Source organism: Cetorhinus maximus, chromosome 18 (genome assembly GCF_964194155.1).
Source record: "Cetorhinus maximus chromosome 18, sCetMax3.hap1.1, whole genome shotgun sequence".
Taxonomy (NCBI): domain Eukaryota; kingdom Metazoa; phylum Chordata; class Chondrichthyes; order Lamniformes; family Cetorhinidae; genus Cetorhinus; species Cetorhinus maximus.
The window spans coordinates 75,529,081-75,543,602 of NC_135896.1; the positions used below are offsets into that span (position 1 = coordinate 75,529,081).

Sequence of the window (14,522 nt, forward strand, 5' to 3'; positions counted from 1 at the left end):
TCTGGGGGTGGGGGGAAGGGGCTGGCTGGAGACTGGATGGGGGGAAGGGGCTGCTGGAGTCTGGTGGGGGGGAAGGGGCTGGCTGGAGTCTGGTTGGGGGGGAAGGGGCTGGCTGGAGTCTGGTTGGGGGGAAGGGCCGGCCTCGAGTCTGGTTGGGGGGGAAGGGGCTGGCTGGAGTCTGGGGGTGGGAAGGGGCTGGCTGGAGACTGGATGGGGGGAAGGGGCTGGCTGGAGTCTGGTGGGGGGGGAGGGGCTGGCTGGAGACTGGATGGGGGAAGGGGCTGGCTGGAGTCTGGATGGGGGGAAGGGGCTGGCTGGAGTCTGGATGGGGGGAAGGGGCTGGCTGGAGTCTGGATGGGGGGAAGGGGCTGGCTGGAGTCTGGATGGGGGGAAGGGGCTGGCTGGAGTCTGGTGGGGGGGAAGGGGCTGGCTGGAGTCTGGTGGGGGGAACGGGCTGGCTGGAGTCTGGTTGGGGGGGAAGGGGCTGGCTGGAGTCTGGTTGGGGGGGAAGGGGCTGGCTGGAGACTGGTGGGGGGAAGGGCTGGCTGGAGTCTGGTGGGGGGGAAGGGGCTGGCTGGAGTCTGGTGGGGGGGGAAGGGGCTGGCTGGAGTCTGGTTGGGGGGAAGGGGCTGGCTGGAGTCTGGTTGGGGGGGAAGGGGCTGGCTGGAGTCTGGTGTGGGGGAGGGGGCTGGCTGGAGTCTGGGTGGGGGAGGAAGGGGCTGGGTGGGGGAGGAAGGGGCTGGATGGGGGAGGAAGGGGCTGGCTGGAGTCTGCGGGGGGGAAGGGGCTGGCTGGAGTCGGGGTTGGGGGGGGGGGCTCGTGTCAATGAGGTGGTAGTTGACACAATTGAGGGGAACACATTAGAATCTCGCACTCCCTACCCTACCCAGGACCCTGATACTTACCACTCCGCGGCAGCGCTTCCCTTCTCCGCCTGATTGCTCACACCCTCTCACTACGCATGCTCCGCGCCGAAGCATGACGTTTTTCCTCAACACCACATTGCGCATGTGCTGGCTGTCATCATGGAGCATGCGCAGTGATTGTGAGCCCCCATGGTTCTACGCGCGGCAACAACATGATGGTTACGCTGCCGTGAGTGGTCGGCCTGGGCCGGAAAGGCCGATTCACAGTGAGTACCGCCCGGGGAGGGATGGGGTAGTGTAATTATAAACAGTCCAGGAACTGTAAGTCTTCAATTCCGTCTTGTGCTTTCCCCCTGCGACTCCCCCCCACCACTCCGGCCTCCCCCTCTCCCCCACTACACCCCACCCCCTCCCCCTACACCCCCCCCTCCCCCCCCCCCACACCCCCACTCTCTGCCCCCCGCCCGGACCCCCCTCCTCTCCATCCCGTCGCCCCTGTCCCTCTTCATCCCGTTGCCACCCCCCCCCCCCAATTCCCTTTCTGCCGACCCTGATGCCCTTTTTGCCCCCCACCACCCCGGACTCCCTTTTTGCCCCCTACTCACCAATATTTATCATAAGCCCACCGACTCCTACAGCTCCTCACACCCTGCTTCCTGTAAGGACTCCATTCCATTCTCTCAGTTTCTTCGCCTCCATCGTATCTGTTCTGATGATGCCACTTTCAAAAACAGTTCCTCTGACATGTCTTCCTCCTTCCTTAACTGAGGTTTCCCACCCATGGTGGCCAACAGGGCCCTCAACCGCATCCGGCCCATCGCCGCCGCCTCTGCCCTCACTCCTTCCTCTCCCTCCCAGAACCATGATAGGGTCCCTCTTGTCCTCACTTTTCACCCCACCAGCCTCCGCATTCAAAGGATCATCCTCCACCATTTCCGCCAACTCCAGAATTCCATAGGGACTGTTCCCTCCGGGACACCCTGGTCCACTCCTCCATCAGCCCCTGCACCTCAATCCCCTCCCATGGCACCTTCCCTTGCAATCGTCCCCCTCCTCCCCTCCAAGGGCCCATCTACATTGGAAAGACCAAACACAGACTGGGTGACCGCTTTGCAGAACACCTTCGGTCTGTCCGCAAGCACGACCCAGACCTTCCTGTCGCTTGCCATTTCAACACACCACCCTGCTCTCATGCCCACATGTCCGTCCTTGGCCTGCTACAATGTTCCGGTGAAGCTCAATGCAAACTGGAGGTACAGCACCTCATCTTCCGATTAGGCACTTTACAGCCTTCCGGACTTAACATTGAGTTCAACAACTTCAGATCATGAACTCTCTCCTTCATCCTCAGCCCTTTTTGATCCCCTTTTTTCAAATATTTATTTTTTAATTTTTATATATATATTTTTTTCCCACCTATTTCTATTATTATTTTTAAAATTTATTTTCATTCAAGTTTTATCCCCACCTTCTAGCCTATTTCGATCTCCCCACCCCAACCCAACCCCACTAGGGCCATCTGTCACTTGCTCATCCTGCTTTCTACTCTTAATGTCACCATTAGCACCTCCTTTAGCCAATATCACCACCATTAACACCCCTTTGACCTTTTGTTTATGACATGTTTTGCAATCTCTCCTTTGCCTCCCCCCATCACTGGCCCTCTATCCAGCTCCACCTGTCCCACCCCCGTTAGATAGTATATATTTCACCACATTTCTACTTCTCTTTCGTTCTGAAGAAGAGTCATATGGGCTTGAAACGTTAACTCTGTCTTTCTCTCCACAGATGCTGTCAGACCTGCTGAGTTTTTCAAGCAATTTTTGTTTGTGTTTCAAAAACTATATTGGCCTTGAATAAATTCCATGATCCAGCCTCCACTGCACTCGGGAGAAGAGAATTCCACAGACTAATGACCCTCAGAGGAAATATTTCTCCTCATCTCCAAGTTGAGATTAGAAATAGGAGACACTTTTTTAAAAATAACAGATCTCCCTTTTAAGACACAGATGAGAAATCTTTGACATGATGACATAATAGGGCTTGATTTTCTTGCCTACCACAATCAATAGCCTGCTGGACATTTATTGTATTGGCTCCTGCTTGGGTCAAGTACCTACAGGTCTGTAGAATCCATCCACCAGCATCAGTGGCACCAGTACCACTGGTATACCACCAGATGGTATAAGGGAAAAGGGGAAGTATGTGTAATGGTTGGAACTCTTCAGCTGTACAGTGCAAGCAGGGATGTATAAACGGATGTCTGATTGAAGTAATAGGATATCCTGTTATAGGCAGGAGTAGGCTGATTGATACTGATAACTTCAGTGTCAGAGTTGGATGGCACATGAACGATAACTGGATTTGTGATGACACTTGTGTTCTTGCAATCTGCCGCCTCTTCAGGCAGGAAAGAAATGAGCTGGCAAGTGAATATCCCCTCATTGGGACAGACTCTGCATCACTGAATCGAGGTTTGTGACCATTGCACTTGGTTTAGGGCAGGTTAATTGAAGCTGCACAGATCCTTCACAGTGCTGAATGGCCAATGAATCGTGTGCCAGGATGCTCTTCTATACCGTAACCCCCTCTCTCTCGACGTATACTGCTTGTCAATATACTCTCACCTACACCTTGACTTTGATAATAAAACAATTATAGCAAAGGAAGAGGCCAATTGTTCCATCGAGTCCATGCCGGCTCTCTGCGCGATTAATGTAGTTAGTTCCACTCCCATTTTTCCCCCGTTAGCCCGGTAATTTTTTTTTTCTCTTCAGGTGTAATTCCCTTTTGAAAACGTTATGATCCCAGCTGAAGTTAATACTGGACAACTCAGATCCCAGAGCGAGACCTGGCTTGGTAGATCTCAACTTTGTTTTTTTTGAAAGCCTGGAGGTCACACACTGAACACTTTCACAAGCCTGCCAGTATACTTTTAACACAGAGTAAAACATTTATTAAATAAGAAAAAATGAACTATATTACACTAGACAAAAAGATTGGAAAGATTTCAACACCGATACCAGAAAATGATTCAAATTCAAACTATTCCTTTTGTCCCAGCAACCTTTACAGGCACAAAACCCCAGTGAAGATTTACTACTGTCTCAACACCAAGGTTTCTTGAGTTAGCTCAGTTTCAAGCAGTTTTCTTCCAGTGGACTGTTCAGCATTTACTGGATGCTTTTCTTCAGCTGGTATCTCCCTCTGCAGCACCAAAAAACCGCAGTCTAAACTCTCTAATAATTCAACTTCAGAGCAAACACGAGTTCCCTAAACTCAGTTCCCAAGCAGGCTTGCAGGATTTCTCATTAGAGAAATTAGATCTTCTGCCTGCACTCTCTGGTATATACACACAAACTCCTCTCCTGTGTTTCCCTGTCTCTCTGAACCCCTGTCGCTAGGCAACAGCACAGTTTTTTTCTACTTTTTTAAACTTCACTAAACTACTAACCCCTTGGTAACCCATCTCTTCACTTCGAGTGGTAAGACCTCATTAAAAATGCATGTATACAAACAGGGCCCCAGACTTCCCAGCACCCAGCTCACATCCTCTAAATGAAAGTAAAACCTTTCTTAACACCCAATTAGAAAATTTAAATTAAACTTAAAGCTATATATTCCTAACAAAAACTACAATTGAATCTGCCTCCACTACACACTCAGGCAGTGCATTAAAGATCCAGACCACTCGCTGTGTTTAAAAACATTTTTTTTTCCTTATGTCACCTTTGGTTCTTTTGCTAATCGCTGTCCTTTCGTTCTTGACCCTCCTGGCAATAGGAACAGCTTCTTCCTGTCTACTCAGTTTAGACCCTTCATGATTTTGAACACCTCTATCAGATCTCTCATGCCATCTATTCTCTAAGAAGAACAGCCCAGCTTGTTCAATCTATCCACGTAACTGAAGTCCCTTATTCCTGGAACCATTCTCATAAATCTTTCCTGCACCCTGTCTAAAGCCTTTTCATCCTTCCTAAAGTGTGGTGCCCAGAATTGGACACACTACTCCAGTTGAGTCCAAACCAATGCTTTGTAAAAGTTCATCATAACTTCCTTGCTTTTGTACTGTATGCCCCTACCTGTAAAGTCAAGGATCCTGTATGTTTTAACTGCTATCTCAAACTACCCTGCCATCTTCAATGATTTATGCACATAAACCCCCAGGTCTCTCTGTTCCTGCACCTCGTTTTAGAATTGTGCTGTTTGACTTATATTGCCTCTCCTCATTTTTCCTATCAAAATGTATCACATCGCACTTCTCTGCATTAAATTTAATCAGCCATGTGCCTGCCCATTCCACCAGCCTGTCTATGTTCTCTTGAAGTTTATCACTACCATTCTCAGTTCACAATACTTCCAAGTTTGTCATCTGCAAATCTTGCAATTGTGCCAAAGTTGTAAGTTGTATCAAGAAAAGTAATGGTCCTAATACCAACCCCTTAGAGCACCACTGTATGCCTTCCTCCAGTCTAAAGAGCAACCATTAACCACTAACTGTTTCCTATCACTCAGCTGACTTCATATCCATCCCACTCCTGTTTCGTTTATTCCATGGGCTGCAACTTTTCTGGCAAGCCCATTATGTGGCACTTTATGAGATGCCTTTTGGAAGTCCATGTGCACTGCATCAACTGCATTACCTACACCACTATTACCTCATCAAAAATTCATTCACATTAGATAAATATGATTTGCCCTTAATGAATCCTGTAAGCTTTCCTTAATTTATCTGCGTTTGTCCAGGTGAGTGCTAATTTTGTCCCGGATTAAGTTTTTCTATTATTTCTAATCACATTCCCATCACCGAGTTAAACTATCTGGCCTGTAGTTACTGGGTTTATTCTTAGTCCTTTTTTGACCAAGAGTAGAACATTTGCAATTCTCCAGTCCTCTGGTGCCACCCCTGTACCGAAGGAGGTTTGGAAGATTGTGGCCAATACCTCCACAGTTTCTACCCTTACTTCCCTCCGTACTTTTGGATGCATCCTATCTAATCCTGGTAAAACATCAACTTTAAATAAAGCCAGTTTTTCTAATATCTCCTCTTTATCAATCTTTAGCCCATCCAATATCCCAGCTATCTCCACATTCACCATAACTTGGGCAGCATCTTTTTTCTTGGTAAAGTCAGATGCAAAGTACTCATTTAGTACCTCAGCCGTGCCTTCTGCCTCCATGCATAGACCCTTTTTTGGTTCCTAATCAGCCTCCCCCCCGCCCCCAATCTTATACCTATTTACTATTTATATGCCCATACTGGACACTTCCAGCCAATGTACTCTAGCGCACACCCTGATTGTTGATGGACATGCCTGGTAATGTACTGTCACCCAAACCCTTATTATTGATGGACACTGCCTGACAATGTACTCTCACTTATACCCTGATTATTGATGGACTCTGCCTGGCAATGTGCTCGCCCAGACACTAGTTATTGATTGACATCTGGCGATATGTTCTCACCCAGGCACAGACTAATGATGGCGTGGGTGTTGTCTGATGAATATTCTGAGATATGGGCTAATTGAGGCAAATATTCAGGCATTTTTATTGTTGCTGCAGAGAGTTCCAACTCATGATCTTTTGATGGGTGCCAGTGGAAGGAGTATCACTGAATTGGCCCGAAAGCTTCGGTGAATAAAGGCTAACAGCCATTTGCTATAGTTCATGTGGCACTGGAAGAGGCAGAGCTGGGTCCTGCAAAGGGAGTTTCAGCAATTCAGTATTACAGATCATAAGATCACAGTAGGAAATATTGCTATATGTTAGTTAGTGGAGATAAACGCCATGGGGCAGGAGTGCTCTATAGGCATGAAGGGGGAGTTGATGCATGAGAGAGAAGGTCAGGTTCTTAGGGGATTGGGTCCAGTTCTGGGGCACAGGTTATCTGTATGGGATGGATGGGGCAGGAGAGATGGTGTAGGTTCAGATTTCTGAGTTATTAGAACCAGTTTTGGGGCAGAGGTGGCCTACAGGAACAGGAGTAGGCCATTCAGTCCCTCAAACCCATTCCACCTTACAATTCAGTTGTGGCGGATCTGTATCTTAACTCCACTTAACACTTAAAGTCCTTGCACCAGTTGCAAAGCTCATCAAGGATGTGATTGAATATTCTCACTACTGGCTGGGTCCAGCCACACCAACACTCAAGAACTTTGTCACCATCCAGGACAGCAGTTTGGTCAGTGACAATGTGGCTGCAAAAGATACAATGTACAGAATGCATTGTAGCGACTCCCCAGGGCTACTTGAATAGCACCTTCCTCCCCTGCAACCTCCAGTTCAAGGCAAAGAGAGAATATGAGAACACAGTGAAAATTAAAAAAAACCCAAATCTTGTACTGGCATGTAAATGGTAAGCAGGTAGTAAGAGGTGGGATGGAGCCTATTAAGGGCAGATAGGGTGGTATATGCTTAGAGGCATACGGCAAGGCTTAATGTGTACTTGATTTTGGTGTTTACTAAGGAAGAGGATGCTGACAAAATATTGGTAGTGGCAATGGATGGGGTGAAAATTGATGGTCAGGATTACTGGAAAAGTTGGTTATGCTTAGAGTGGATAAGTCAACTGGTCCGGATAGCTTGCGTCCCAGGCTGCTAAAGCAAGTGGGAGTGGTGATAGCAAAAGGGCTTGGCAATAGATATGGGAGAGGTGCCAGAGGGTTGGAGAGTAACATGTGACACCCTTATTCAAGAAGGGACGTAAGGACATCCCTAATAGTTGCAGGCCAGCTGGTTTAATATCAGTGGCAGGTAAGGTTTTAGAAAAAATAATCAAGGAAAAATAATAAACAGGCACTTGGAAAGGTTTGAATTAATTAAGGAGAGCCAGCCTGAAGTTGTAAAGGGCAGATTGTGCCTGACTAATCCTGTTGAATTTTTTGATGAAGTAACATAGAAAGTTGAAAGGAAAGCAATGGATATTGTCTATATGGATTTGAAGGAAGCATTTGACAAAATGCTACATAAAAGCCTGGTTAACAAAATTGAGGCTCATAGAATGGAATGGGGTGGTGGGGTGGGCGTTGTCAGTGTCAGCTTGGATAAAAGATTGGTTTAAGGACAGAACAGTGAGTTATGATAATTGATTGTTTTTCAGACTCGAGAATGGTAGACAGTGGTGTTCTTCAAGGGTCAGTGCTAGGACCGCTGCATTTTTTGATACATGTAAATAACATGGATATTGGAATACAGAGTAAAATTTCTCAAAATTCACCGATGATTCCAAATTTGGAGGTGTGGCTGACAGGATGATACAAATTGACTGCAACAGGACTAGATAGACCAGTAGAATGGGCAGACAAGTGGGGCAGATGGTGCACTTTGGCAGAAGGAATAAGGAGAGGCCACATTGACGCTAGGCAGCTCTGAAAAGTGTGCAGGGACCGTGGGACCTGGGGGTTCATATGCATAGATCTTTGAAGGTGGCAGGACATATTGAGAGTGCAGTTAGCATATGGGAGCTCTTGCTTCATAAATAGAGGCATTGAGTACTAAAGCAAGGAAGGTTTACTGAACCTGTGTAAAGCTGTAGTTAGGACCCAACTAGAGCATTGCATCCAATTCTGGTCACTGCACTTTAAAAGGATGTGTGTTCTTGAGAGGGTGCAGAAGAGATTTGCAAGGATCGTTCCAGAGATGAGGGATTTTAGTTACAAGGTTAGATTGGAGAAACTGGGGTTGCTCTCCTTAGAGTAAAGGAGATTGAGGAGAGATTTGATAGAGGTGTAGAAGATTATGACAGATTTAGATGCTGACGGCACCAGGGCGAGAAGACACAAATTGAAGATTTTGGGCAAGGGGGATATGAGGAAGGCCTTTTTTCCCCAGCACACGGTAATGACCTGGAACTTGCTGCTTATGAGGGTGGTGGAAGTAAAAATGTTGAAAGAAATTGGATGGGCATTTGAGTGAAATAAACTTGTGTGGCTATGGAATAGAGGGGGGAATGGGATGATGCTCAACAGAGAGCCAGCAAGATCTCGATGGGTTCAATGGCCTCCTTCTGTGCTGCAATGAATCCATGACTCAATGAGAAGGACAAGAAGCAGTGATTAGGTACCATCCTCGTGCATCTCCAGGTAACGCAACATTCTGACGTCGACATGTACTACTTTTCTCCCTTCATCCTGGAATTATTTTTCTCCTCTTTGTGGGAACATCCGCTGCCACAAGACTTATTCAAGAAGAATATGAACTTCCTCAGACCATCTAGGATTTTGTGATATTTGTGATCTTGCTAATGTTGCCCATATTCCAAATTGTATAAAATTTAATAAAGTAACTTCAGGAGGACACAGGCAGCTATCTAGTGGATAACTGTCAGATACAATTTAATACAGAGAAACGTGAGGTGTTAGAGGTCTATTATCAAACCCTTTGATCATCTTAAAAGAAGTGAAGATTTTTTTTAACACATATGCAAAATGTGGGTATTATTGGCAAGACCAGCATTTATTGCCCATCCAAAATTGGCCTTGAAAAGCTGGCGGTGAGCTGCTGCCTTAACTGCAATCCATGTGGTGTAGGTACACCCACAGTGCTATTAGGGAGGGAGTTCCAGGATTTTGATCCATGGCAGTGAAGGAATGGCGATGTAGTTCCAAGTCAGGATGGTATGTGACTTGAAGGGGAATTTGCAGGTGATGGTGTTCCCGTCTATCTGCTGCCTTTGCCCTTCTAGGTGGTAGATTTTACGGGTTTGGAAGGGGCTTTCGAAAGAGTCTTGGTGAGTTGTTGCAGTGAATCTTGCAGCTGCTACACAATATTTTTGCTATGCACCTGTGGTGGAGGCAGTGAATGTTTAAGGAGGTGGATGGGTCGCCAATCAAGTGGGCTGCTTTGTCCTAGATAGTGTCAAGCTTCGTGAGTGTTGGAGCAGCACTCGTCCAGGCAAATGAAGAGTACCCTATATTCTATCACACTCCTGACTTGCACCTTGTAGGTGGTGGACAGGCTTTGGAGGAGGGTGGGGGGGGGGGGTCAGGAGGTGAGTTACTTGGTGTATAATTCCCATCCTGATCTACTCCAGTAGCCACAGTATTTATATGTTAAGTTTCTAGTCAATGGTGGCATCCATAGTGTTGATGGTGGAGGATACAGCGATGGTAATGGCATTGAATTTCAAGGGTAGGTGGTTAGACTCCATTATTAGCACCATTAAGATGCCCCATTAGTGGGAATCCAAAACTAGGGGCCTTAAATATGAGAGTCATTAATAAATCCAATAAGGAGGTCAGGAGAAATTTCTTTGCCCAGAGAGTGGTTAGAGTTTGGAATTTACCACCCTAAGGGACTTGAATTCATCTCATTCAAGTTGAGACAAATAATTGGATGCATTTAAGGAGAAGCTAGATCAGTACATGAGGGAGAAAGAAATAAAAAAAAGTGCTGGTAGGGCGAAGAGTGATGTAACGAGTGGAGCGTAAACATAGACCAGATGCGTTGAATGGCCTGCTTTTGTGCTGTGTATTTTATGTAATTCTGTGATGTATTTTGGAAGAAATAATGAGCAAGTGAACGTTGAAAGAAGTAGAGAGACTTCTGGGTTTGGACACAGAAGGACTAACTGATAAATCAGAGTAAATTGTGTCCTAGGTTTCATAAATAAGGTCCAAGAATACAAAAGTGAAGAGGTGATTCTAAACGTGCAGATCATTAGTTCAACTGCAGTTATGGTAATGTATCCAAGTTTGGGTCCCCTACAATAAGAAGCATGTCAAGTCCATGGAGAGAGTGCAGAAGTGATTAATCAAGTTTAACCCAGGGATGGGAAGCTTTAATCTTTCACCCAGCTGGGTGAGACTGCATTCACCTGTTTTCATTCTTATCTACCTAATTGTAGCCAAGGCAATAGATTCTGCTCTCGCAGTTACCTCTGGAGACCCCAAGGATTTATCCTTTGTTCCCTCTATTTTCCTTGGTGACATAATCTGGAAACACAGTATCTGTTTCCATATGTACTCTGACGATATCTAGCTCAGCCTCACCTCCATTATCTCTAAACAACTGCTCTGACATCCAGCACTGCAAACACAGTGCAAATGGGCTTTACAGAAACAAAGTTGTAATTTTTTTTACCTTCCTTTCAGGTTCTCGAGTTCCCTGTGGTGCAGCATGCTCCTCGTATGTTCATCCATCTCCTGTAATAAACACACACGCAACTCATTTCTACCCTTCTTTTGTTACTTAGTTTTCAATTACGGACAGAGACATTGTTGGAAGCAGAAGTTGTTTCTCCAAATCCCTCAATTGCATCTAAACCCCACCCCCCCCAACCCCGGTTAAAATAAAAGATCAAAGCTATTGTCTTAGGCCCCACTGCAAGCGCTGTCTCTAGATACCGACTCCGCCCCTCTCCCTGGCAACTGTCTGAGACTATTCACAGCCTTTGTCATATTTGACCCCGCGATGAGCTTCTGATCATATATCCATGCCATCACTCAGATGGCCTATTTCCACCTTCGTAACATCACCTGACTCCACACCTGCCTCAGCCAATCTGCTGAAACAATCATCCATGCCTTTGTAGCATGCATGTACACAGTAATCAGCCCCTCTTCCCCACTTTTGTTCTAGTTGCCAGTGCTCACGAAGCAGTTACCAGCCTGGGGTAAGGAGTCTGTACAACAGGCAGACAAAGTTATGTAAAATGCATGAATGAACAAAGAAGAGTTTTAAAAGTAAAATGCTTTTTCCAAAGAAATTTGAGTTTCCACAAAAATGATTCTTTAGAAAAGGGTTGGAACTGATCCTAGTTGTATCGTAGGCACAAACTGTTTCCTCCAACTTAATTTCCATTGTGTTTTTCAGGTTTGAACTGACTGCTGTCAAGTTCTCCACAATGGAAAAAGAGAGGAAGTGCATTTTGTGTCACATCACTTACAGCTCAAAAACGGTAACTCTTGGTCCATCTCTTGTCGGTCACTCTTTCCTTTCTAAGATTTGCTTTCATCGTTTCCACATTTCTTGATAGATCTATCTCCTAGGGATGGAGGGTACACTTTGAGTATGGATCTATGTTCTTACCTTCTTATAAAGAGTTTTCCTGTAATGTACTTGATAGTGAGGTTTAGCTCTGGTAGTGATACATTCTGACTGATCAATTTGGACTTTTTGATAATGTGTTGGAGGTAAAATCTCTCATTCATAAAACAACTAAATGCTGATAGGGGAACAAATGATGTCGGAGTGAATGAGCTGAATGATCTTCCTCGTGTTTACTTTGTGATGTTCTGCAGTTAGTTGGGAAACCTGTTCCAGAAAGCACAGCTTCTCATTTGGTCACAAACTGTGCAGAAGCAGCAATTTTTCCTGAAATATTCAGAATTGGATTGCAGTGATTCAAAAATAAGGCTTCTGAAGGGCAACTAGAGATGGGCAGTAAATGTTGGCCTTGTCAGTGACACTCCCATCCTGAGAATTAATATTGAAAACAAAATCTGATGAATGAGTTTGATTGGGTAGACAGTCTTACCCCTTCTGCTCTTAGTTCCCATTTTCTACTTTTGCACCTCCTCTCTCAAAGTGCTGTGTTGCCGAATACAGTTTGATGGGTACCACACAGCCTTCACCAAGATAAAAACAAAAAGCTAAAAGCTACTGCGGATGCTGGAAATCCAAAACAAAAACAGAATTACCTGGAAAAACTCAGCAGGTCTGGCAGCATCGGCGGAGAAGAAATCAGTTAACGTTTCGAGCCTTCATGGCCATTCACCAAGATGTCTGTTTTTCACTTGGGACCATAGACCTTGAGTGTCGACAGAGTAATTACTGTGAGGAGGATGGGTTATCAGAATTCAGCCACAATCTGTCCTCGCCCAACACTGTCCAGTGAGGGTTACTAGTTAGTGGGAAGAGGCAGGGTATATTGCTGATTTTATTTTTTTAACCCTTCCCTTAACCTAGCCTAGGGGTTACTGATTCCAATAGCCATGACCCTATCTGAGAGTCAAGGTCAAAGCATTCTGGTGGGAGAGTTTAGTTTGGTTAGATGCAATTGCGGGATTTGGAGAAACAACTTCTGCTTCCAACAATGTCTCTGTCCATAATTGAAAACTAAGTAACAAAAGAAGGGTAGAAATGAGTTGTGTGTGTGTTTATTACAGGAGATGGATGAACATATGAGGAGCATGCTGCACCACAGGGAACTCGAGAACCTGAAAGGAAGGTAAAAAAAATTACAACTTTGTCTCTGTAAAGCCCTTTTGCACTGTGTTTGCACAGCAGGGCTGTTCAGCTCAGGCCTTGGATAGTGGCGAAAATGGGAGAGGAGGTGACCTTGTGTAGCGGCAACAGAAAGAGATGGGCTCAGCAGTGCAGGGAACCTGAGAGTTACTGGAACACTTCAATAGATACACAGTGTCCACGGTGTTGGTCATAGTTCAGTGCTACCACTCTCACTTTTTGAGCACGTTATCTAAGGAGGTGCCATCTTTAGCCTAAACTGATTTCCTTGCCCTAGCCCCATTTTAAAAAATGTCTGGTCAGCCAATTGCTGTAGAAGGGAATGGATTTGATGGTGAGGAACTGTCCATAAACAGCAATGTGACAACCAGATAATTTGTTTAAGTGCTGTCGGTTGAGTGATAAGCATTGTCCAGGATAATGGGAAGAACTTGCCACTCTTCTTCAAATAGTGCTATAGGATCTATTATGTCCATCTGAGAGGGCAGACAGTACATCAGTTTCATTAGTTCCACTCCCCTGCAATTTTTCTCCTCAATTATCCAATTCCCTTTTGAAAGTTGTTATTGAATCTGCTTCCACCACTCTTTCAGTACATTCCAGGTCATCATAACTTCCTGTGTAAAAGAAAATATATATTTTCCTCCTGTCTCCTTTGGTTATTTGGCCACTTACCTTAACACATCTCATCTGACAGTACAGCACAGCCGCAGCTAAGTACTGGAGTGTCAGCCAACGTCATGGACTCAAGTTTCTGGAGTGGGGCTTGAATCCTCAACCTTTGAGAGATGAGAATGACACCAGCTGGCAGTAGTTAACTGCAATTCTAGCATGGGTACCATAGGATAAAAAGATTCTTTCTCTATGCAAATTCAATGATTCTATTAGCTGCAACCATCAGTGACAGCACAGTGTGTGTGTGTGCCACTTTCATCTTAGGTTTTGCCCCCTCTGCTTGCTGGAGTATCTTGCCATGGCTTTCTGGCTCCTTTCTCCAAGTGACCAGTAATCACTGGAGTCTAGACGATAAATATTGCCCAGATATTCAATTGCCTGGGGCAACACAGCCACACATGATCCCCTGTCCTCAAGTGCACTTCTAACGGGGGTAACTGGAGAGTGAGCAGGAGACTGATGGTCAATTTTTCTTTCCCTAACACTAGGGTACTGAGGCCAATTGTAAGCGCCCTCACTGAGAGCAGATGGTGTGGCACAGAGCAAGAATGAAACCTGGATCCTTCTAGTCTTACTGCAGTAGGCTAGAAAAATACCTACTGAAGCATGAAAGGAGCTGAAGCAAAAGAGTTTGACACTGAAATGGAATAAAATGTTAAGAATTTAGCAATGAAGTGAATCTGGCAGAATGAGCCTGGCTTTTCCAATAAACCCAACTTTAGGCAAAAATTTAGCCCCTAAGTTAAGAATTTTGACAATCAATCCTGTAGCTGCAAAGTTGCCTACATTTTT

General features: G+C 45.5%; 1 protein-coding gene across 2 annotated transcripts in view; it reads left to right on the forward strand.

Annotated features, from left to right (window-relative positions):
• Positions 1–1,004: 1,004 nt before the first annotated feature.
• znf106a (zinc finger protein 106a) overlaps positions 1,005–14,522 on the forward strand; it is a 74,794-nt gene continuing 61,276 nt past the window's right edge. The window contains exons 1-3 of one of the 2 annotated variants that reach the window (XM_078562922.1): positions 1,005–1,132; positions 11,682–11,766; positions 12,977–13,038. In XM_078562922.1, coding sequence (XP_078419048.1) covers positions 11,713–11,766; positions 12,977–13,038 — 116 coding nt within the window. In that variant the 5' untranslated portion in view covers positions 1,005–1,132; positions 11,682–11,712. Of the gene's footprint in view, positions 1,133–11,678; positions 11,767–12,976; positions 13,039–14,522 lie in introns of those variants that run through there. The other variant, XM_078562921.1, reaches the window with a different exon arrangement.